General features: G+C 33.3%; 1 protein-coding gene across 2 annotated transcripts in view; it reads left to right on the forward strand.

Annotated features, from left to right (window-relative positions):
• LOC143245154 (uncharacterized) overlaps positions 1–22,309 on the forward strand; it is a 64,975-nt gene that overhangs the window by 20,919 nt on the left and 21,747 nt on the right. For both annotated transcript variants that reach the window (XM_076491139.1, XM_076491140.1), the window contains exons 3-10: positions 5,490–5,670; positions 6,671–6,747; positions 7,900–7,998; positions 14,685–14,873; positions 15,101–15,210; positions 15,780–15,897; positions 17,853–18,060; positions 21,855–22,003. In XM_076491139.1, coding sequence (XP_076347254.1) covers positions 5,490–5,670; positions 6,671–6,747; positions 7,900–7,998; positions 14,685–14,873; positions 15,101–15,210; positions 15,780–15,897; positions 17,853–18,060; positions 21,855–22,003 — 1,131 coding nt within the window. The remainder of the gene's footprint in view (positions 1–5,489; positions 5,671–6,670; positions 6,748–7,899; positions 7,999–14,684; positions 14,874–15,100; positions 15,211–15,779; positions 15,898–17,852; positions 18,061–21,854; positions 22,004–22,309) is intronic.

Genomic DNA, 22,309 nt, shown 5'->3' on the forward strand with positions numbered 1-22,309 from the left:
GGAGAATATGTCCGGGTACACCAGATGTCCGGGTACTCCCTCAAAGAATGAAGAGACCCGACATCTATCATTAGAACCTTCCCTACATTAACTTAACACTTTTTCTATAGTAATAATATAAGCAGAAAAAGGCCGCCCTCTTGTGGATTTTTTTTACATATTTTTAATCTGCAGAAATTGGTAAACCATGAGAAAAACAAACAAATGCTTTACCTTCTGAATCGTGAAGGAAGCTACAGTAGAGAATAACAAGAGTGGGAGAAAAAAAAAGGTTGTCAAAAATAACTTGCGATTCTTTCTCTCATAGACAGATGTAAAAAAATTCTCGTCCGACAATCAAATAACTGCATATTTTTTCTGTCTTACTTTCTGAAGCCGCAAGGTGGTGTCAAACTGATGTTTCCGCTTAGCTTATCCTTAATTATAGTAAGGTATCAAGACCGAGCTTACCTAAACCATCTGTGATTATACGAAGAACCATGGTCACATCCTGAATAAGAATGGTTCACTATTTGCTAATTTAGCTCACGTGACTTCTGTTCCTTCTTCAGAAAATTGTCTGTAATTACTATTTTATTTGATACACCGCACAACTAGAACAACATGGAAAAGAATTTTAAACAAAACAACGAAGGAGAAAAGAACAAATAATCCACATTATAAAGGTATGAATAAACGTAATTCTTATAAAAACACTTTTTATTCTGTGTTGGTATAGACCCATACTACTCTTTAAATGTTGTGAAATACCCCCATAAAAAGTTGTTTGGGTTTGATAAACAGCGTCTAACTCGCTACTACACACTGCTTACATTTAAGTGCTACCTTAGGCCTACTTTTCTTATCTGCTGCGGTCTTCCAAACAATGCTGATAAGCTATGTATTTAGCTGAACGAGCACATTATGTCTCTACTTCATTTCTTTTTTTTAAACTCACGTTTTAATTAATAAAAATACACTCACAAATAAATCTGCTGAAGTTAACAGAAAACAAAAAAACGTTATTAGGTTTAGCTTCTCGCTATAGGAAAACTCCACCACGTCATAATGAATTGCTATGTGATATTATCGTAATAATATTACACATTATTAACCTGTCACACTGAGATTTATGGCAATACAAATATTATAGTATAGTAATATAATATCACAATAACATAATTCACTATTAATTTAAAACAGTAAGTTTGAAAATATAACAGTATTTCATTAAAATTATATCATGATAAGATCGCTCATTACTAACTTATTACAGTTAAATTATTAATATCTATTATGAATCATAATAGTGATTCATAATAAGGATCGCAGAGAAATGTACTCAAAACTATAATTGAACATTCAGAGCCTATTATATTCTAAGTTCACACGAAAGATTTTTCTGAACTTATCTGCTTGAGGTTGAGAACTGTATCTCTTGACTAAGTGCACATCAGGTCCTTCGATAACAAAGCTTCAATCTCTATTAATTGCCAAAATCGATGAAGGGAATCCGTTCAGTTAAGCATTTCAGAATAATCGTATAGCTCCTAAACTCTCAGTTGTTTTATGTATAAAGTGGCAAGAACAACAACATCACAACAAGGTGAAGCATCTGAACAGTCCTTAGGTTCAGTTGTTTTATGTATAAAGTGACAAGAACAACAACATCACAACAAGGTGAAGCATCTGAACAGTCTTTAGGTTCAGTTGTTTTATGTATAAAGTGACAAGAACAGGGTGAAGCATCTGAATAATCCTTAAGTTCAGTTGTTTAATGTATAAAGTAACAAGAACAACAACAATTCTTTGTTTAACGTTGTTCTGTATGAATAACAAAGACAAGGATAATGAAACACTATAAGCATATTAAACACGTTTTAGTTGATGTCACTTTCACAACACATGGGAAAGAAGGCTTTACAACATAGAAATTATTAACTTGGTAAAGTGTTTAGTACAAGAATGTAAGTTTCTACAAGCAGTTAACGATCTGTATGGACGATGCAATAAAACTCAAAGTAATATGTCGTTAGGTTTTAAAGCTAAGTAACCAGTTTTCTAAGTGATTTTGATTTATTTTATTCAAACAAGCTGAGAATCAAAACTCGTTTTACTTTACTTTTAATATACTTTCAGGTTCTGAAGTTTATATCTGCCATTCTGTTGTTGTTGTTGTTGTTGTAGAATCTACAACAATTTCAGCTTTCTAATTTTGAGTTTTGTATTTATATTTTACTACGCATGCCCAAATGTGATGCATTTATCTTACAGGCTTAATTGACATTTCAATGCGGTTATAAAGCCTCAGAAGATTTTTGTCTTTGAAAGCCCCATGCTACACGTTGCAAAGAAATAATGTAGATGGGACATGCTGTTTCATTGTTATGGTGTTCGCTATCTTTGTGTTTATCTATATAGATAGGACATGTTGTTTCATTTATATGGTGTTCGCTATCTTTGTGTTTATGTATATAGATAGGACATATTGTTTCATTGTTATGGTGTTCGCTATCTTTGTGTTTATCTATATAGATAGGACATGTTGTTTCATTGTTATGGTGTTCGCTATCTTTGTGTTTATCTATATAGATAGGACATGCTGTTTCATTGTTATATTGTTATAATTAATAAACGTGTGTGTGGACACTCTGGATTGTTTGGATCTATAATTTAAGTCTAAATCGCTGAAATAGAATGTTCGTCAACCATTTCTTTCAAGCGGTCCCACACAAACTTGTGTATTTATATTGAATCACGTTCAGATTCTAATTCCCCCCCCCCCCGAAAACAAAAATGCCATGGCTATTGGTCAGTGAGGAAAATATTTTTATAGCTCATACTCACTAAGAAAGCGACAGATTTTAAGCACTAGAGATACTAAAGAAATCTCGTATAGGAAATTTGATATGAATGTTTGCTTTGACTTAAAGCAATTAGAAATACACTTTAAGAGTTTTTGTTAACAAAATATCTTTATGGGAAAAAGATATAATTAAACAGAAATATTCGTAAGGTTATTTGAGCTAATTCTGACAGAAAAAATAATACTTTAATAAATAATACATTAACGGGATTTCAGGCGTCAAAACACTAAGTGTTAGGTGATCTATCTAGACTTGGTCAACACAGAGAGTGTAGTTAGGGCTACTGGGAGTTGAATATTTTGGGGGAGAAGTGTCGATGGAAGTTAACAACGTTAAAATTACTGTTGTTATTCTTCTTGTGATTGTCACTTGCGAGAGAGAGAGAGAAAACTTCAATTAACATTGCGCATGTGCATCGCAGTGGAACGAATAAAAATTAACCTTGTCACGTGAATTCTTCAGACCTGAGAGCTCATCTTCATTTTACGTCATCATCGTCACTGAGAAAAACTGTATGCAACGAAATGGAACTTTAAAAAAAAAATCTACGTTCTTTTGAAATAATGTTAAAACCCTCGTTTAGTGTAATAGCTTTAAAAATAATTACTTTTATGGAATGTAAATTGGTGTGTTCCGTATAATTGTTAGTTTTTGCAAATTGTAGTTGTTCTTTGTAGTCGTTATTATTTTTTGTGGTGTTATTACTTTTAGGGTTAATAACTTTTCTGAGTTTTACTTTTTCGTCTTGTTTCTCACAATGATATCATTTCAAAGTTCATTTCTTATTCATATCACGTATGAATTAACGTTGTCTGTTAAGTTATTTCTATGTTAATAAGTCAAGGAAAGTGTGGATGGATGTGGAGCTGGTCCACAATCTTTTCGACTGAAATTGTTGTTGTTTTTTTAAACGACAAGTTCACAAAATGTACGGGTTCGAATCCCCCTTCCATCAAACATGCTCGCCCTTTTATCCTTGGGTCATTATAATGTAGGATCAATCCCACTATTCGTTGGTAAAAGAGTAGCCCAAGAGTTGGTGGTAGATGGTGATGACTAGCTGCGTTCTCTCTAGTCTTACACTGCTAAATTAGGGACGGCTAGCACAGATAGCCCTCGTGTAGCTTTGCGCGAAATTCAAAAAACAAAACAAGTTTCACTTTAATTAAAAGAAAGTTCATTATGTTAAATATTATTGAAAAAAAAAGTTGAAAGTGCGCAAAGTTTCACACACAAAACGCTTTTTCAAATGTTGTTGTAAACGCTGATTTCACTAACTTTATGAAACAGTGTGCGCCTTCTTCTTTAGCTGATAAAATGATAAAGAACGCAGGTAATTTAAAACAAGGACAGAAGATATAACCATACGGCGCGTTTTTACTTTTTTGCGTAAAGTCATAAAGATCCGCAGAGAAAAATTCTCTTGTAGCCTGCCACGTTTTGTTAAAATAAACGGAACGTATTGTAATAGTGACAATGAACAGTTATCAGTTATCATTTATTAATACTTGTTTTTTGTTAAGCGCAAAATTATAAAATGGGCTATTTGTGTTCTTCCCATCAAGTATATCGAAACCTAATTCTTAGGCTTACCTTCTGACTTACCGCTGAACCACTGAGAGCTTTAGTAAGACAACACTGAACCTGTAATTACCTTTGTCGTGACTATGAGAGACTAAGAACAGATACTAATTCTCTCTAAAAGAAAAGGTTTTTGTTTGTTTGTAGTTAAGCACATATCTATACAATGAGCCCATCACATATATCGAAACCCGGTTTCTAGCTACTTAATACCGTCGTGTCACTGGGGGTGGGGTGTCTCTCAAGAAGATAATTTTATATAACTTCCTTTTAGAAAGCTGATATAAGCTTGATTTATATAAGAAAGGCCTTTTTTTTTTTTGTAATTGTCAAGAAATCTCAGATTTTGGGATTAATTAATATTATACGTGATCACTCAGGTTCAGTTTACAAATGTAAACTAGATAGTCAAAATACCATATTTCAATACCTGGTAGTTGAGATTGTAACATTACCTGTTAGCCGTAACTATAAGGTGAGATTCAGCTTATTTCCAAAAAAAATAAATAAAGAAAAAATTAGTGATACGCTTCAATAAAATATCAGTTTCTCTTATAATCAGCAACTCTACATTATAAGGTTTACATAATGTTAGATGTCAGAGCCATCTCTTGCTTTCTCGTAACTAAAACTTTGGAAAATCTTAAACTTGCAGACGCCCTTTGACGGTATGAACAGACATTAATTACCTTTTGTTATTTTTCATTTAAGTAAATTTGTTGAATTATCCTTGTATGTTATAATAATAGTTACCTAATATTGTAATAAAGCAAGACAAAATAAATATTTAAGATTTACAAAATTATTATGCATTTGTTTAAGCATGCGCCAATTTATTTCTCAGAATTATAAAAATTAAGAGTTACGAAAAGACACGAGTTTGTTTAAATGTTTAAATAAACCAAAAGCAAGTTTAAGTACAATAAATAAGAAGAAGGAAAAGGATGAAAAGTAGAGATGGTTTTGTTTTTGGTTTTTAGTTGTTTAACTAAGGTAAAGTTTAAGTACTGCTACATATCCAGCAGAGCGACTAGTTACAAAAATAATTCCTTTGTCTTACAGTATCACCTATATGCTACTTTCCCGTTGAAGTTCAAGGAACGTATCTGATACAAACTCAAGCATCAGCAGCCTATGGTGGAAGTATTGTTACATATTCCGAATTAACAATCGAAGTTGATGCAATTCCTCCGTGGGGGCGCTGCCATAGGAAAAGAGGAAACAACATTATTGTAAAAGACAGGTAGCTAATGAAACTCGTCTCTAAACTTAAAACGTGATGCGTGCCACGTGGCCGTTTTGTTTTTAAACTTGCATAAAATACGTATTAAAGAATATTTAATTGAAATTGGTAATTTTTCTGTGATAAATAAAATCAAGATTTTCAACAGTTTCATTTTTGTTAATAGTAACTTTTCTCGAGCGCAACGGACGTTATACTGGAACGTGCAAGTGATTTATTCCAATATTATATTACTATTTATCCATCAATTACAAAGTGCGACCACATTTTGGAATCTTAAATAAATAATGGGCATAATAGTTCCTGTTTTATGTTTATAAACTCCAGTTATATATATAACCTTGAGTTGGTTCATTTCAGTAAATTGTTACACACCAGATATTTTAAAGCCCTCAAAACTGTGTGTGTCATATTACAAATGTGTATTATAGTGTTGGTATGTGTGTTGTTACAGTATCGGTGTGGGTGTTTTTATACTAATCACAAGGCGTTTCATACCACTGATGTGAGTTTATGTAGTATCCGTATCTTTTTATAGTACTGGTATACGTTGTTGCCATAGTGCTAATATGTGTTCTTAAAGTAATGGTATGTGGATTTTATGTTACATGCATGTGATTTTGTAGTCTGTTTTTAGTGTTTTATATTAATATATGATGTGTTTTTATATTACTGTTTTTTTGTATTTTTACATCATTTTGTGTGTTTTTATAGTATCATTTGTATGTGTTCTTATATTACTGTTTTGTTTATTTTTATAGTATACTGATTTTGTGTTTTTTATAGTACTGTTTCTGCGTATTTTTATACTAATATTGTATTGTGTTTATAGTACTGTGTTTGTTTATTTTTATAGTACTATTTTTTGTGTTTTTATGGTACATTTTTCTGTGTTTTATTGTACTTGTTTTATAGTACTATTTTTTTGTGTTTTTATGGTGATTTTCTGTGTTTTATTGTACATGTTTTTTTATAGTATTAGTTTTTGTGTGTTTTATAGTACCGGTGCTGAAGACTGTTTGAGATGTTTTCATTTAACTCTGAAGACACAGAACGTCATCCAGATTCACACGGAAGGTAAGTCATGAGTTATTGAACGAAATAAAATCTAGTTTAAAAGCGTTTATCCCAAGAAAAAGTCATTCTTTACTCTAAATCACGAAACTCCGATGATACAAAATAACATCGTTCCAATAAATGTTCAATCACCGAAAGTTAATCCAATAAAATAAGATCAGGCTTAAATATGTTGATATAAAAGGAAAGTTACTCTCCATTGTAAGTCACGAAACCCCATCCAGTTAGATAATATCAGGCTTATTCTAAGAAAGGGCGCTCGCCCGTATAAATCTTGAAATGCCATCCAATCAAATAAAACGAGATTCATATGTGTTCGTCCTAAGAAACAATCTCTCACGACTATAGTTCTGTGAATGTAAGATATAATTTCCTAAATTGCACACATAATATCAACTATAATATATTGTACACACAACAACTTATACAAGACTCACAGCAAAGTAACGACTGTCCCGTGTTTGTACACGTAAAGTAAAATATGATTTTTAGCAGGTTTGGAAAACTTTGCTGCACAATAGAAATACATAAAATACGTTGCTGCATAAAGTTGTCTTCATTATTTATCCAGTTCAGAACTGTGAATACCTGATTTTGTCACTTAGTTATTTCTAATGTTTAGAAGGCCATCAGGTAATGACATAATAAATCGATACGTTTTAGCCTTGTTCAGTGAGTTTAAATAGTAAACTTTACTTAACTTCAAGGTCTTCGAAGTTTATATACACACAAACCACTGAAACATAGACTTACCCAGTTAAATACCTGTTGAGGAAGCGAATGTTACCGTTGGCTAATTGGAGTTAGAATATTCGCATAGAATATAAATATAATCGAAATGTAAGCCCAGACCTGGTGCTTTCAACAGGTGGGCCTGCTTTACTCTTGATTAAATCAGGCCTATCTCTCGAATGTGCTAAAACGCTGGTTGGATTTACTAAGTCTTTTTAAGTTGCGTGTTTTTTTTTTCTCCCTCCAGCTAGAATTACTGTTCAATGAATGAACTATAAAGATGACTATGATACATACCTAAATAAAACAGGCAATTATAAACGTGGATGTTAATTCAACATATTTTGTACATGATGCATATATATATATTGTCTTATGAATATGACACTCGTTTTGTTATTTCCCAACTAACTTAAACAGGTCTCGGACGATGCTACACCAATGAAGAAGCAGCTCGTGCCACGTGTCCAGACGACAAAGCAGTGTTTGAAAGGCGGTTCAAAGAAATCATTTTGTACAGTAAGCATACTCACAGCTAAACCATGTCTAGACATGTATAAGAAGTCATTCTGTACCCTCAGATTTAGAGAATAAACTAATTCAGCTTAAATGTGGCATTCACGTAAGGATTGGGTTATCTATCGTTTAGAGTATAATATACAGTTTGCTAGGATTTCCTGTTCAGTGCTAGCAACTTCTAAAACAGGATAAACCATTTTAATCTTACGTCAGAAGTAGAATTTGTTTTGTGCTTAATATTTTGTGAGAGCTAACTTATATTCAAGCCTAGAGTGTATAGGTGGCAGCATTTATATCTCGGAGAAGCTATTTAAGCCTCGAAAAATGTACAGTTTTGTTCCTTCGAAAGATGATGGTGTTAAACTATGTCACGAACTCGCACTAAATTCAAATGTAACAAAAATAGTATTTTAAACTTCCTGTAATATTATAGTGTTTTCTTAAAACGAATATATTGACTAGGACGAAAAGTTGAAGTCTCCGAAAATTGCAAATTAAGTCAAACAAATAAACGTCGTGAAAAGTCTGACAGAAACAAGTTTATCTGAGTCTTTCTCGGGTTTTATTTTTAAATAAACAATAAAAATAAAAAGATACAAGTCGTTACTTGTCTATTTGTTTGTGGTTAAACACAAAGCTACACATTGGGCTGTGGGTGCTGCGCCCACCACGAGTATCGAAGCAGTGTAAGTCGATAGACATACCGCTGTGCCACTGGAAGGGAGGGCCATTACTTGTCTGAAACTTGAACCTCGTAATTTCTGTAAAGTTTGAAGAGAACTATTGGTGGCACTTTTTAGGGATGAAAGAAAGGCTTTATATGTTATACCCTCTACACATGCCTCCATGACAGTACCTTATAGGAAGGTGTGTATGGTTCACGGCAGAGAAAAGAGTGTGAGTCATTTTTTTCTATACAAATTAAAGATATTTATTGGATTCATTTCTACACATTCAGATAATATGTTTCTACATCTCGTGAACGTAACTGATACAGATGGAGTTACGTTATCTCTCCTCATGGGACAGTGGTTATGTCTACGGAATTACAACACTAAAGTCGAGGGTTCGATTCTTTGGGAGGGGCACAGCAGTTGGCGCAAGGTGGCTTTGTATTAGAAACCAAACAAACAGTTTAGTTATGAGATACACACTGTGCGCAGTAAATAGATTCGTATCCATAGGTATTTTTTAAAGATATACCTTACAAGTAATTTAAAACAGAAGCTTTTCTTTCGCAGGTACACTATAACGTTGTCAGTTCTGATCAAGTTCTGGAGATGCTGTCAGAAAGCTCAAATACTGGATTAGCGACTGTCGTGAAATAATCATATACGCAGCATTATGATATGGACTTTTATTCATTGTAATTTCGCGTTAAGAAAAGTAGATTTTAGAAAAAGAGCTTTACGGTATTTATTCTTATACCATTAATTACCGGTGGAGTCGACATATTGCATCAACTGTATATATGTGTGTGTGTGTGCTGGGCGATCTTGTGATGTGTTTCCTTGTTACAGTACTTACTAGTGAGAGCCGAAAGATACACAAAATAGAAATGATTTTCCATGTAGATCCGTTAAACGGCAAGAAATGTATATGTGGTTTAGAAAAATATGTTTTAAAAAGTTCATGATGCTACGGCTGTTGTCTTCTTTTTGGGGGAGGGATTAGTTATATCGAAATAAATTGTACTTAAATCTTTGTAGCTTTGAACGGATAGATGTCGCTTTTCCTGTTCTGTCACACAGGTGTAAGTATAAATCAAATAAGGTACATGTAAAAACCAAACCTCAATTTGATACAATCTATAAGGGGAAAGCCTGCTAACAAGAAATGGCCTGTGTTATATTTCTCAGGTACCAATTTCTTTCACATTAGCTACGCTTCATTCACCTGACGTCATTTTGACGTCACTGTGTAAATTAGTGTCAGATTTTTGTGCACTGGAGGGTACAAATGTGTAAAAACGGGTTAATCCAAATCTTAATAGTACCTAAATTGTATTCTGAGAATAAACATAATCACATATTGGTTTATTTATAGCTGTGATACTTGGTTTCATACACGTATATATATTTGACACTTTTATAGAAAATTTAAGGAAGTAACTATTCAAAAGATAAGAAAATTAGTTTGTTAGCTTTAGTTCCACGAGCTAGTTTTTCTCTCCCCATTTCAAGTGTGTATCGTAAGTTTGGATGAAAATGTGAAGGGTGGGTGGGTGAGTAAAAATGGAGATTAAAGACGGAAAACGCATCAAACTTGCCAGAAGTGCACGTGCCTTTCGTCAATGGTTTGGTTTGTTTATAATTTTGCTACATGAGGGCTGTCTGCGCTAGCCGTCCCTAATTTAGCAGTGTAAGACAAGAGGGAACACAGCTAGTCATCACCACCCGTCGCCGACTCTTGGGCTACTCTTTTACTAACGAATAGTGGTATTGACCGTCACGTTGTAACGCCCACCACGGCTGAATAGGCGAGCATGTCTGGTGCGACGGGAATTCAAACTCGCGGATAACGAATCGAACTTCTTAACCCACCTGGCGATGCCACCAACACAAAAGAGATATCTGTTCGCAAGCTGGTAAGATTACTTTCATTTTAAAAATACCAGCTGAACAGAAATGCCCATTTCTTTAAGAATGATTTTCTATCAAATCTACATTTATCATTAAGATTTTGTAGCAAGTCGTCATGTTTTTAATGCATTTTGAATCAGAAGTGCCCCATACTTTGATGAGTTCTTTTTCTTATACATTCGATTCATCGCAATTATTGTAATTCCCTCGATATTTGAATATAAAATATAAAAATTCGTAAAATAAGACCAAATCAAACTAACTTTACTATCTGTTTAATTATTGTTACCACCACATTTGAGACATTTCGTAGTTTACTGTTATTTGTGATTGGGTGCCAACATTAAGCACGTGACAGATGAATGATCTACTAGATTTTCTGTTTTTGTGTGTATGAATTAACAACAGAACGATCGCTCACAGGTCAAGGATAACAAGACGTCTTTTATTCTCTTTTTAACCAGAATGTCGTCGTGAAATGCCCTTCAACACTTAAGTAATTCACATTCATCGGTTGGTGATAAATGAAACTAACCTTGAAGGATTTTACCTAAAAACGCCTAGTTTGTTTAAACGTTTCGTGCAAAGCAGCAGAGGAGCTATCTGCACAAAGCTGCTAATTTTGAACTGAGAGGCAGCTATTCAACAAAACTATCCGACAACCCTTGACCTACTGTAATCGAATAGTATGATTTTATCGTCACGTTTCTAACGTTTCCATGCTTCAAAAGTTGAATTTCGCGCAAAGCTACTCAAGGGCTATCTGCAGTGTAAGACAAGAGGGGAGGCAGCTAGTCATCACCACCCACCGCCAACTCTTGGGCTACTCTTTTACCAACGAATGGCAGGATTGACCGTCACATTATATCGCCCCCACGGCTGAAAGGGCGAGCATGTTTGGCGCGAGAGGGATGCGAACCCACGACCCTCAGATTTGAACCGTGAACTTTCAGATTCAAAGTTTGCCACATTAGCCACTAGGGACCCGATATGGTGAAGTCGCTCCAGCCGTCGTTTGTTTTTGAATGAAATACGGAATAATTTAATTTTCTCAAACGAAACTTTCAGATAATTCTAATAATTAGATTTTATTTTTGAATTTTTTTGATATAACTACAATCTGAAAAAATTAAATATTTCAAGATTTGGTTGTATGTTTGTTTTTTGAATTTCGCGCAAAGCCACACGAAGGCTATCTGTGCTAGCAGTCTCTAATTTAGCAGTGTAAGACTAGAGAGAAGGCAGCGAGTCATCACCACCCACCGCCAGCTCTTGGGTTACTCATTTATCAACGAATGGTAGGATTTACTGTCACATTATAACGCCTCCACGGCTGAATGGCGAGCATGTTTGGTGCGACGGGGATTCGAACCCATGGATTACGAATCGAACGCCTCAACTCTGGCCCTCCAAAAGGGAAAATACACTGCTTGCCAAAATCTTAAGGCCAATGAACATAAAGAAAAAAATGCATTTTGCGTTGTTAGACTCAACCACTTATTTGAGTAGAGCTTCGAAAGATGAAAATAACAAAAGGGAAAATAAAAATAAAAAACGATTTTAGCATTTAATAGGGAAAATGTGAACTCTATGAAATTAGCCTAAATACTAGCTGGTCAAAAGTTTAAGACTCTACTGAAACGAAGTCCTAAACAGAGTAGGAAATACCCAACAAGAGGTCTCACTAGTGAGTTGCATGGCCGTCATTACGAATAACTGCAAACATTTGCTTTAGCATGATCGAAATAAGCGTTTGCAGAAGGCTGACTGGAATGTTATTCCAAGTAGTGAAGATACTTCACGAAGATCATGCACTGTTTGGAATTGACGTCTATTTCTATAGACTTCCCTTGCTATCCACTCCCAAACATTTTCAATGGGGACTCAGTTCGGGCGAACACGCTGGATGGTCCAAAAGAATCATGTTATTCGCCATGAAAAAGTCCTTTGTCCTGCGGGCATTGTGGATTGCAGCGTTGTCCTGCTGAAAGATCCAGTCATTTCCACACAAGCGAGGGCCTTCAGTGAATAAGGATGCTCTTTCCAACATGCCAGTGTAGCCAGCTGCCGTTTGACGCCCCAGTATAACCTGAAGCTTCATTGTTCCATGGAAGGAGAAAGCATCTCAGATCATGATGGAACCTCCTCCACTGTGTCGTGTAGAAAATGTCTCCGGTGAGATATCCTTATCGTGCCAGTAACATTGGAAGTCATCTGGACCATCCAGGTTAATTTTTTCTCGTCAGAGAACAAAACCTTCGTCCACTTTTCTACGTCCCATATTTGATCCTTCTCAGCAAAGTTTAACTGAGCTGTTTCGTGGTGTGGAAGGAGGCGTGGTCTTTGAAGACGTTTACGGTTTTTAAAGCGTATCTCTCGTAGATGCCGCCTTATTGTTCTTGAGCTGCATTCTGCGTCCGTAAGGGCCTTAGTCTGGTTCGACGATCGCTGTTGTCTTGCCGGACCACCCGTCGAATCCTCCTGCTCAACGCCGACAAAATTTTCTTGGGCCGACCACTTGAAATTCTCGTTCGGTATCCCTTAGAGTTTTTAAAGAAATTTGCAACAGCAGTTTTACTACGCCTTGTTTTAACAAATTTGCAACAGCAGTTTTACTACGCCCTGTTTTAACAAATTTGCAACAACAGTTTTACTACGCCCAATCTCACCAGCGATGGCACGTTGAGAGAGACCTTGCTTTAGAAGCTCGACAATTCTGCCACGTTCAAACTCTGCCAACCTTTTAGCCTTTGTCATGTTTTTACCCAATGTAACACAGGAGATGTCAGTGGGAGATGTTGGCAACGCTAATGCTTGAACACAAAAGACAAAATTTCGTTACATGTTTACCGATTAACGCTTCGTTTCAGTATGGTCTTAAACTTTTGACTAGCTAGTATTTAGGCTAATTTCATATTGTTCACATTTTCCATATTAAATGCTAAAAGTTTTTTTTTAATTTTCCCTTTTGTTATTTTCATCTTTCGAAGCTCTACTCAAATAAGTGGTTGAGTCTAACAACGCGAAATACATATTTTTTCTTTATGTTTATTGGCCTCAAGATTTTGGCCAGCAGTGTACATGTAACTATCGATGTGAAAGAGATACTTACATCACACTACATGAACAACAGCGAATTTTAAAATAAAAGTATCGAAATACTAGAGAACATAGCAACAACCCAGTACTCTATATTATGTGTCTTTATTTTTAAAAAATGTAAAACTAGTATTGGAGGAAATAACTGATAAATGTCACAGTATTACTTGTGTTAAAAAACAAAAAACTTTTTACGTACGATTATCCACAAAATATTTCTTGTGTAACGAAAAATATACGTCACTGATTGTATTACTTTATTTTGTTAACTATTTCAATTTAAAGGCATGGTTTTTTTGGGGGGTGAGGAAAAGTCTGACTTAAAAAGGTTTGTTTGTTTTGAATTTCGCGCAAAGCTACACGAGGGCTATATGCGCTAGCCGTCCCTAATTTAGCAGTGTAACGCTAGAGGGAAGGCAGCTAGTCATCACTACCCACTACTCTTGGGCTACTCTTTTACCAACGAATAGTTGGATTGAGCGTCATATTATAATGCTCCCACGGCTGAAAGGGCGAGCATGTTTGATGTGATAGGGTTTCGAACTTGCGACCGTCAGATTACGATTCTCGTCTTACACTTCTAAATTGGTGACGGCTAGCACAAATAGCCCTCGTGTAGCTTTGCGCGAAATTGAAAACCAACCAAACTCTAAATGCCGGTTCTAGTGCAAAGAACAAATATTTTAAGTAGTTTGGTCGGAATAGAAATCCCTAATTTTGCTGCTTTAAAAAAAATGTGAAAGTTTAGTCGAAAATTAGTCGTTAAAAACCACATTCAAGTGTCACTTTGTTACCATTCTTGACGCCATTTGAGATAAGTTAGTTTTTCTTACTTCCTTAATGTTTGAGTGTCCCTAATTTATTTTTGGTATATTTTTAAGCAATATACAGTGCAACTAACTGTCTTAAACAATATTTAAGATATTTCTTCTCCGGAACTGTAATTAGTAAGCTTATTTATCAGTTAATTAGCTTGATTCTTTACATAAAATTTAATTACTTTAGGAAAACAAGATCCAGATGTGATGTCGATGATAGAGAACGTTTTTTGCCCTATCAACGGTAGATACCGTTTTACCTATTCAGCCAACAATAAAGAGTTCCAGTGTAACCAGCCTTTTCCAGAGCTTAGCAACTGTCCCCATGGCAACGGTCTAGGAGTTCGGTTTCAGGGTTGTAACTTTCCAGACATGGGTAAGTACAACAGTGAAATTATACAACAACTACCTGTATGTAGTCTAAATAGTGTGTATTTTGAATCATTTTAATTCTACGTAATTTCTAGTTTTTATTTTCAACTTAGAAATATGTAGGGCATATCTATTTTAGAAAATGTCACTTAAACGTAGAATAGATTCCATATTCTAGTTTCTTTTTCTTTCACACCATTTTTTCATTAGTGTTTTTAATCTCTGCTGTAGAGGTCCGGTTCCAGTGCTTAGGAGACTGGGAGAGTCCAAATGAGGATCGCTACCTTGCTCTGATGGACCTTCGAGCAGAGCCGGAAGCCAGACCAAAATATCGTTGTGGGGTAAGACTAGCTCTTTGTCAGATATGGAACCTCAAATGTGTTTAGTGATATCTTGTTCGTCCAGTTAACTCTTCAATTTTTAAACTCGCCAGTCGCCACTTGGTTGTTAGCAATAGTTATCAGTCAGATTTTGAACACTACATATTTGTCATATAAATTATCTCAGATTTGAATACTACATACCACATAGCTTATCTCAGATTTTGAACACTGTATATCGTAGTTTATCTCAGATTTTGAACACTATATATCACGTTTCTTATCTCTGATTTTGAACGCCCCCCCCATTGGTCTACGGATTTACAATACTAAAATCACGGGCTCGATTTCCATCGGTGGACACAGCAGATAGCCCAATGTGGCTTTACCAAAAGAAAAACACATACACACAGATTTTGAACACTACATATCACGTAGTTTATCTCAGATTTTGAACACTACATATTTATCACGTGATTTATCTCAGGTTTTGAACACTACATATCACATAGCTTATCTTAGATTTTGAACATTACATATTAATCACGTGATTTGTCTCATATTCCTTTACGTGTGTTTTTTCTTCGAAGCTGTACAAGAAGAAGCCAGAAACCGGTCAGATTTTTGTTTCTTTGTCTGCGGACTCAACTTGCATTACACAACTAAGTAGTTCAAAGGAGGGATACGAGTCCTTAGTCCTTACTCCAGGTAAGCCTGATTCTTTTTAAGACTGATATGAGTGTTTGTTTGTTTTTGAATTTCACGCAAAACTATACGATGACTATCTGCGCTAGCCGTCCCTAATTTAGCAGTGTAAGATTAGAGGGAAAGCAGCTAGTCATCACCACCCACTGCCAACACTTGGGCTACTCTTTTACCAACGAATAGTGGGATTGACCGTCACATTATAACTGAAATGTGAGGTGGATCTTAGATGATACTTTACAGAGTATTAAATGATCCACTTCATTTATAAGAATACGTTAAACATAATAACAGTTATAACTTTAGAAAGAACAACAATAGAGCTATTTGTTAAAGCGTAAATTATATCTACATCAAACACTTCTGTAATTCTCAGCGTGAAGACAATGTTTCGATTGCTGTGAACAAACTCTAGTTTTAAGGAACAATTGCTGTAAATAAAATGTTACGTTAGGGAAAAAGTGTTCTGAACAAACTGTAGTGTTAGGGAGCAAGTGTTGTGAACAAATTGTTAGTAGAAACACTGACCCTTCCTAAGTGCCTTGTAATAACATAGTTAGGTATTCTGTTTATCATTATATTTTTCTTTTCACTTGAGTTATGTTTGATACTGATCTAGTAATCAAAACTTAATAGTGGCAAGGTTGTAGCTGAGCATACTTAGCTCTTGTTTCACAGTCTGACTTTCTATTGTGAACCTTTGACAATAACTGTTTAAACAGTTTGTTTTAGAAACTCTAACATGAATTGTTGAATCGGTATGTTTTAGAAACTCTAACATGAATTGTTGAATCGGTATGTTTTAGAAACTCTAACATGAATTGTTGAATCGGTATGTTTCAGAAACACTAACATGAATTGTTGAATCGGTATGTTTCAGAAACACTAACATGAATTGTTGAATCGGTATGTTTCAGAAACACTAACATGAATTGTTGAATCGGTATGTTTCAGAAACACTAACATGAATTGTTGAATCGGTATGTTTTAGAATCTCTAACATGAATTGTTGGATCGGTATGTTTTAGAATCTCTAACATGAATTGTTGGATCGGTATATTTTAGAAACTTTAACATGAATTGTTGGATCAGTATGTTTCAGAATCTCTAACATGAATTGTTGGATCGGTATGTTTTAGAATTTCTTAACTAATTGTCAAATCAGTTTAATGTTGCTGTTTACTAGAAAACGCAGGACGTTATGATCTGGAAAATTAGTGCAATGTGCAGAAGTTAAGCACGATATAAATATGAGTAGAGTAACACAGAAGATCAATGAGTAATGAATGAACAGTGAATTAGATCTTCAGTATTCAATGAGTGATTCGGTTCGGTGTTAGCTGCTTCTGTTCGGTTACTCCATCGATCAACAAGAAAATTCTGCAAGTGTATTTGTGAGTTATGCACACCATTAGTCTCAGAATAGCTGTTCGAATGTTGTTTGTGAGCTTAGGCTTACAATTTGTATTACAGTGAACGCAACCTGTAGCAACAAACATTATTGAAGTAAATAAGTTCGTTATGTTTACGCAGACTAAACATGTCATAACTTTCATCAAATGGTCCAAAAGAACCCGCCAAACGATAGAACACGTCACAACATGTTGCTTGTACGTAACATAAATCGCCAGGGTTATCAGGGGCGTAAGTCTCGTGCTGTATGTAGAAATACTATACCTTTCGTGTGTCTTGTAATAACAGAATTAAGTGTGATTTAGTCCCTCGCTAGGACAACGGTAAGACTTCTGAGCTACAACGCTGAAATCAGGGGTTCGATTCCTCACGGTGGACAAAGCAGATAGCTCGATGTGGCTTTGCTATAAGAAAAATACAAAAGTATGATCTTTATCATTATATTATTGTTTTTATTTTTTTGTATTTATCTACGGTAGAACAGAAAGACCTTTGTTTGGAACGTGTATATTTGTAAGCTAATTAACATGTCTGATGATTTTCAGTTACCGAAGAGAATCTACCAGACCACGTTGAGCGATCCAACTGTAAGTTCCCAGAGTGGAGTCAGGGACAGTGGGAGAACCTAAATGTGGATGGTAAAAGATTCGTCTTCAGAGACGCCGTTAAATTTCAGACAATTACTGCAAATTGTATTGAGAGAGGAAAGGACACGCCTCACGACCGGTTCGTTGTATACACAGTCACACAGTGGTAAGTTTATAACTTAATAATTATGTAAAGGCATTCCCTTTAAATAACGACACAATAAAATTGAAGAGTTCACATCCGTATATACTGGCCAACTCAGTAGCTGTGACTGTGAAATAGGTTCAAAAAGAACAGTTTAAAACAAAAACTGAGTGATACTAACATCATGATGCCAAGTTTGTCGCTCAGTGCACGTAACCTTTGTTTCACTGTCTGACTTTCCATTGTGAACCTTTGACAGTAACTGTTTAGTTAGTTTGTTTCAGAATACCTGAAAGTAATTGTTGAAATTTCTTTGCTTCAGAATCTCTTATAATAATTGTTGAATCAATTTCTTTTAGAATATCTAGCAATAATAGTTGAATCATTTTGTTTTAGAATCTTTAACAATAATTTTTGAATCAATTTGTTTTAGAATATCTAACAATAATAGTTGAACCAGTTTGTTTTACAATCCTTAACAATAATAGTTGAATCAGTTTGTTCTTGTATCTCTTATAATAATTGTTGAATCAATTTGCTTTAGAATCTCTAACAATAATTGTTGAATAAATTTGTTTTAGAATATCTAACAATAATAGTTGAACCAGTTTGTTTTATAATCTTTAACAATAATAGTTGAATCAGTTTGTTTTAGAATTTTAACAATAATAGTTGAATCAGTTTGTTCTTGTATCTCTTATAATAATTGTTGAATCAATTTGTTTTAGAATCTTTAACAATAATAGTTGAATCAGTTTGTTCTTGTATCTCTTATAATAATTGTTGAATCAATTTGTTTTAGAATCTTTAACAATAATAGTTGAATCAGTTTGTTCTTGTATCTCTTATAATAATTGTTGAATCAATTTGTTTTAGAATCTTTAACAATAATTGTTGAATCAATTTGTTTTAGAATCTTTAACAATAATAGTTGAATCAGTTTGTTCTTGTATCTCTTATAATAATTATTGAATCAATTTGTTTTAGAATATCTAACAATAATAGTTGAACCAGTTTGTTTAAGAATCTTTAACATTAATTGTTGAATCATTTTGTTTTAGAATCTTTAACAATAATTGTTGAATCAATTTGCTTTAGAATCTCTAACAATAATTGTTGAACCAATTTGCTTTAGAATCTCTAACAATAATTGTTGAATCAATTTGCTTTAGAATCTCTAACAATAATTGTTGAATCAATTTGTTTTAGAATATCTAACAATAATAGTTGAACCAGTTTGTTTTAGAATATTTAACAATAAGAGTTGAACCAGTTTGTTTTAGAATATTTAACAATAAGAGTTGAACCAGTTTGTTTTAGAATCTTTAACAATAATAGTTGAATCAGTTTGTTTTAGAATCATTAACAATAATAGTTGAATCAGTTTGTTTTAGAATCTTTAACAATAATAGTTGAATCAGTTTGTTCTTGTATCTCTTATAATAATTGTTAAATCAATTTGTTTTAGAATCTTTAACAATAATTGTTGAATCAATTTGTTTTAGAATCTTTAACAATAATTGTTGAATCAATTTGTTTTAGAATCTTAAACAATAATTGTTGAATCAATTTGTTTTAGAATCTTTAACAATAATAGTTGAACCAGTTTGTTTTAGAATCTTTAACAATAATAGTTGAACCAGTTTGTTTTAGAATCTTTAACAATATTAGTTGAATCAGTTTGTTCTTGTATCTCTTATAATAATTGTTGAATCAATTTGTTTTAGAATCTTTAACAATAATTGTTGAATCAATTTGTTTTAGAATCTTTAACAATAATTGTTGAATCAATTTGTTTTAGAATCTTTAACAATAATTGTTGAATCAATTTGTTTTAGAATCTTTAACAATAATTGTTGAATCAATTTGTTTTAGAATCTTTAACATTAATTGTTGAATCAATTTGTTTTAGAATCTTTAACATTAATTGTTGAATCAATTTGTTTTAGAATCTTTAACATTAATTGTTGAATCAATTTGTTTTATAGTCTTTAACAATAATTGTTGAATCAATTTGTTTTATAGTCTTTAACAATAATTGTTGAATCAGTTTGTTTTAGAATCTTTAACAATAATTGTTGAATCAGTTTGTTTTAGAATCTTTAACAATAATAGTTGAACCAGTTTGTTTTAGAATCTTTGACAATATTAGTTGAATCAGTTTGTTTTAGAATATCTAACAATAATAGTTGAACCAGTTTGTTTTAGAATCTTTAACAATATTAGTTGAACCAGTTTGTTTTAGAATCTTTGACAATATTAGTTGAATCAGTTTGTTTTAGAATCTTTAACAATAATTGTGGAATCAATTTGTTTTAGAATCTTTAACAATAATAGTTGAATCAGTTTGTTTTAGAATATCTAACAATAATAGTTGAACCAGTTTGTTTAAGAATCTTTAACAATAATTGTTGAATCATTTTGTTTTAGAATCTTTAACAATAATTGTTGAATCATTTTGTTTTAGAATCTTTAACAATAATTGTTGAATCAGTTTGTTTTAGAATCTTTAACAATAATTGTTGAATCAGTTTGTTTTAGAATCTTCAACAATAATTGTTGAATCATTTGTTTTAGAATCTTTAACAATAATTGTGGAATCAATTTGTTTTAGAATCTTTAACAATAGTTGTTGAATCATTTGTTTTAGTATTTAACAATAATTGTTGAATCAGTTTGTTTTAGAGTCTTTAACAATAATTGTTGAATCAATTTGTTTTATAGTCTTTAACAATAATTGTTGAATCAATTTGTTTTATAGTCTTTAACAATAATTGTTGAATCAGTTTGTTTTAGAATCTTTAACAATAATTGTTGAATCAGTTTGTTTTAGAATCTTTAACAATAATAGTTGAACCAGTTTGTTTTAGAATCTTTGACAATATTAGTTGAATCAGTTTGTTTTAGAATATCTAACAATAATAGTTGAACCAGTTTGTTTTAGAATCTTTAACAATATTAGTTGAACCAGTTTGTTTTAGAATCTTTGACAATATTAGTTGAATCAGTTTGTTTTAGAATCTTTAACAATAATTGTGGAATCAATTTGTTTTAGAATCTTTAACAATAATAGTTGAATCAGTTTGTTTTAGAATATCTAACAATAATAGTTGAACCAGTTTGTTTAAGAATCTTTAACAATAATTGTTGAATCATTTTGTTTTAGAATCTTTAACAATAATTGTTGAATCATTTTGTTTTAGAATCTTTAACAATAATTGTTGAATCAGTTTGTTTTAGAATCTTTAACAATAATTGTTGAATCAGTTTGTTTTAGAATCTTCAACAATAATTGTTGAATCATTTGTTTTAGAATCTTTAACAATAATTGTGGAATCAATTTGTTTTAGAATCTTTAACAATAGTTGTTGAATCATTTGTTTTAGTATTTAACAATAATTGTTGAATCAGTTTGTTTTAGAGTCTTTAACAATAATTGTTGAATCAATTTGCTTTAGAATCTTTAACAATAATTGTTGAATCAATTTGCTTTAGAATCTTTAACGGTAATTGTTGAATTAGTTTGTTTTAGAATCTGACAGTAACTGTTGAATCACTTTATTTTAAAATATGACAATAATTGTTTAATCAGCTAATTTTAGAATCTCCAACAGTAATTGCTTGATTAGTTTGGTTTAAAATCTGTGACAGTAATTGTTAATCGAATCTGTTTTAGAATCTCTAATAATGACTGTGGAATCCGTTTGTTTTGGAATTTTTGAAGCATTATGTATGTTATTAATTTGTAATACAATGTTGTTCGGTGGATTTATCGATTTCTTTCACAACCTTGTGCTTTTGTTTTCCTATACTAGTGGTGAAGTCTTCTACAATTGTGTCTGGCTTCGGAGACGCAGCCACAACGTTATGGAATTACAGTTCGGAACCATGCCAAGTCGTCAATGGTCACCTGACTTGTGTAGCGAGCACCAGTTTCAAACTGAACAGTGGTACACCCAAGGAAGTATGGACATATGATTGGTTTGTTTTGAATTTCGCGCAAAGCTACACGAGGGCTATCTGCGCTAGCCGTCCCTAATTTAGAAGTGTAACACTAGAGCAGTGGTTCTCAACCTTTTCTGACTTGTGGCACACAACGACCATCTGAACATTTTCGTGTCACACCTGGAAAGCCTTAACGATTTTTTTAGGTACACGTTATAAGGCAAGCGTTAAAAGCCTCAGAACGAAAATCACGGCCAAAGCAAGCGATATTAATGTCATTGGACATCACGTTTAGATACACGTAACACAGAAGAGTTGCAGTCGA

This window comes from Tachypleus tridentatus, chromosome 2, assembly GCF_004210375.1.
Source record: "Tachypleus tridentatus isolate NWPU-2018 chromosome 2, ASM421037v1, whole genome shotgun sequence".
NCBI lineage: Eukaryota > Metazoa > Arthropoda > Merostomata > Xiphosura > Limulidae > Tachypleus > Tachypleus tridentatus.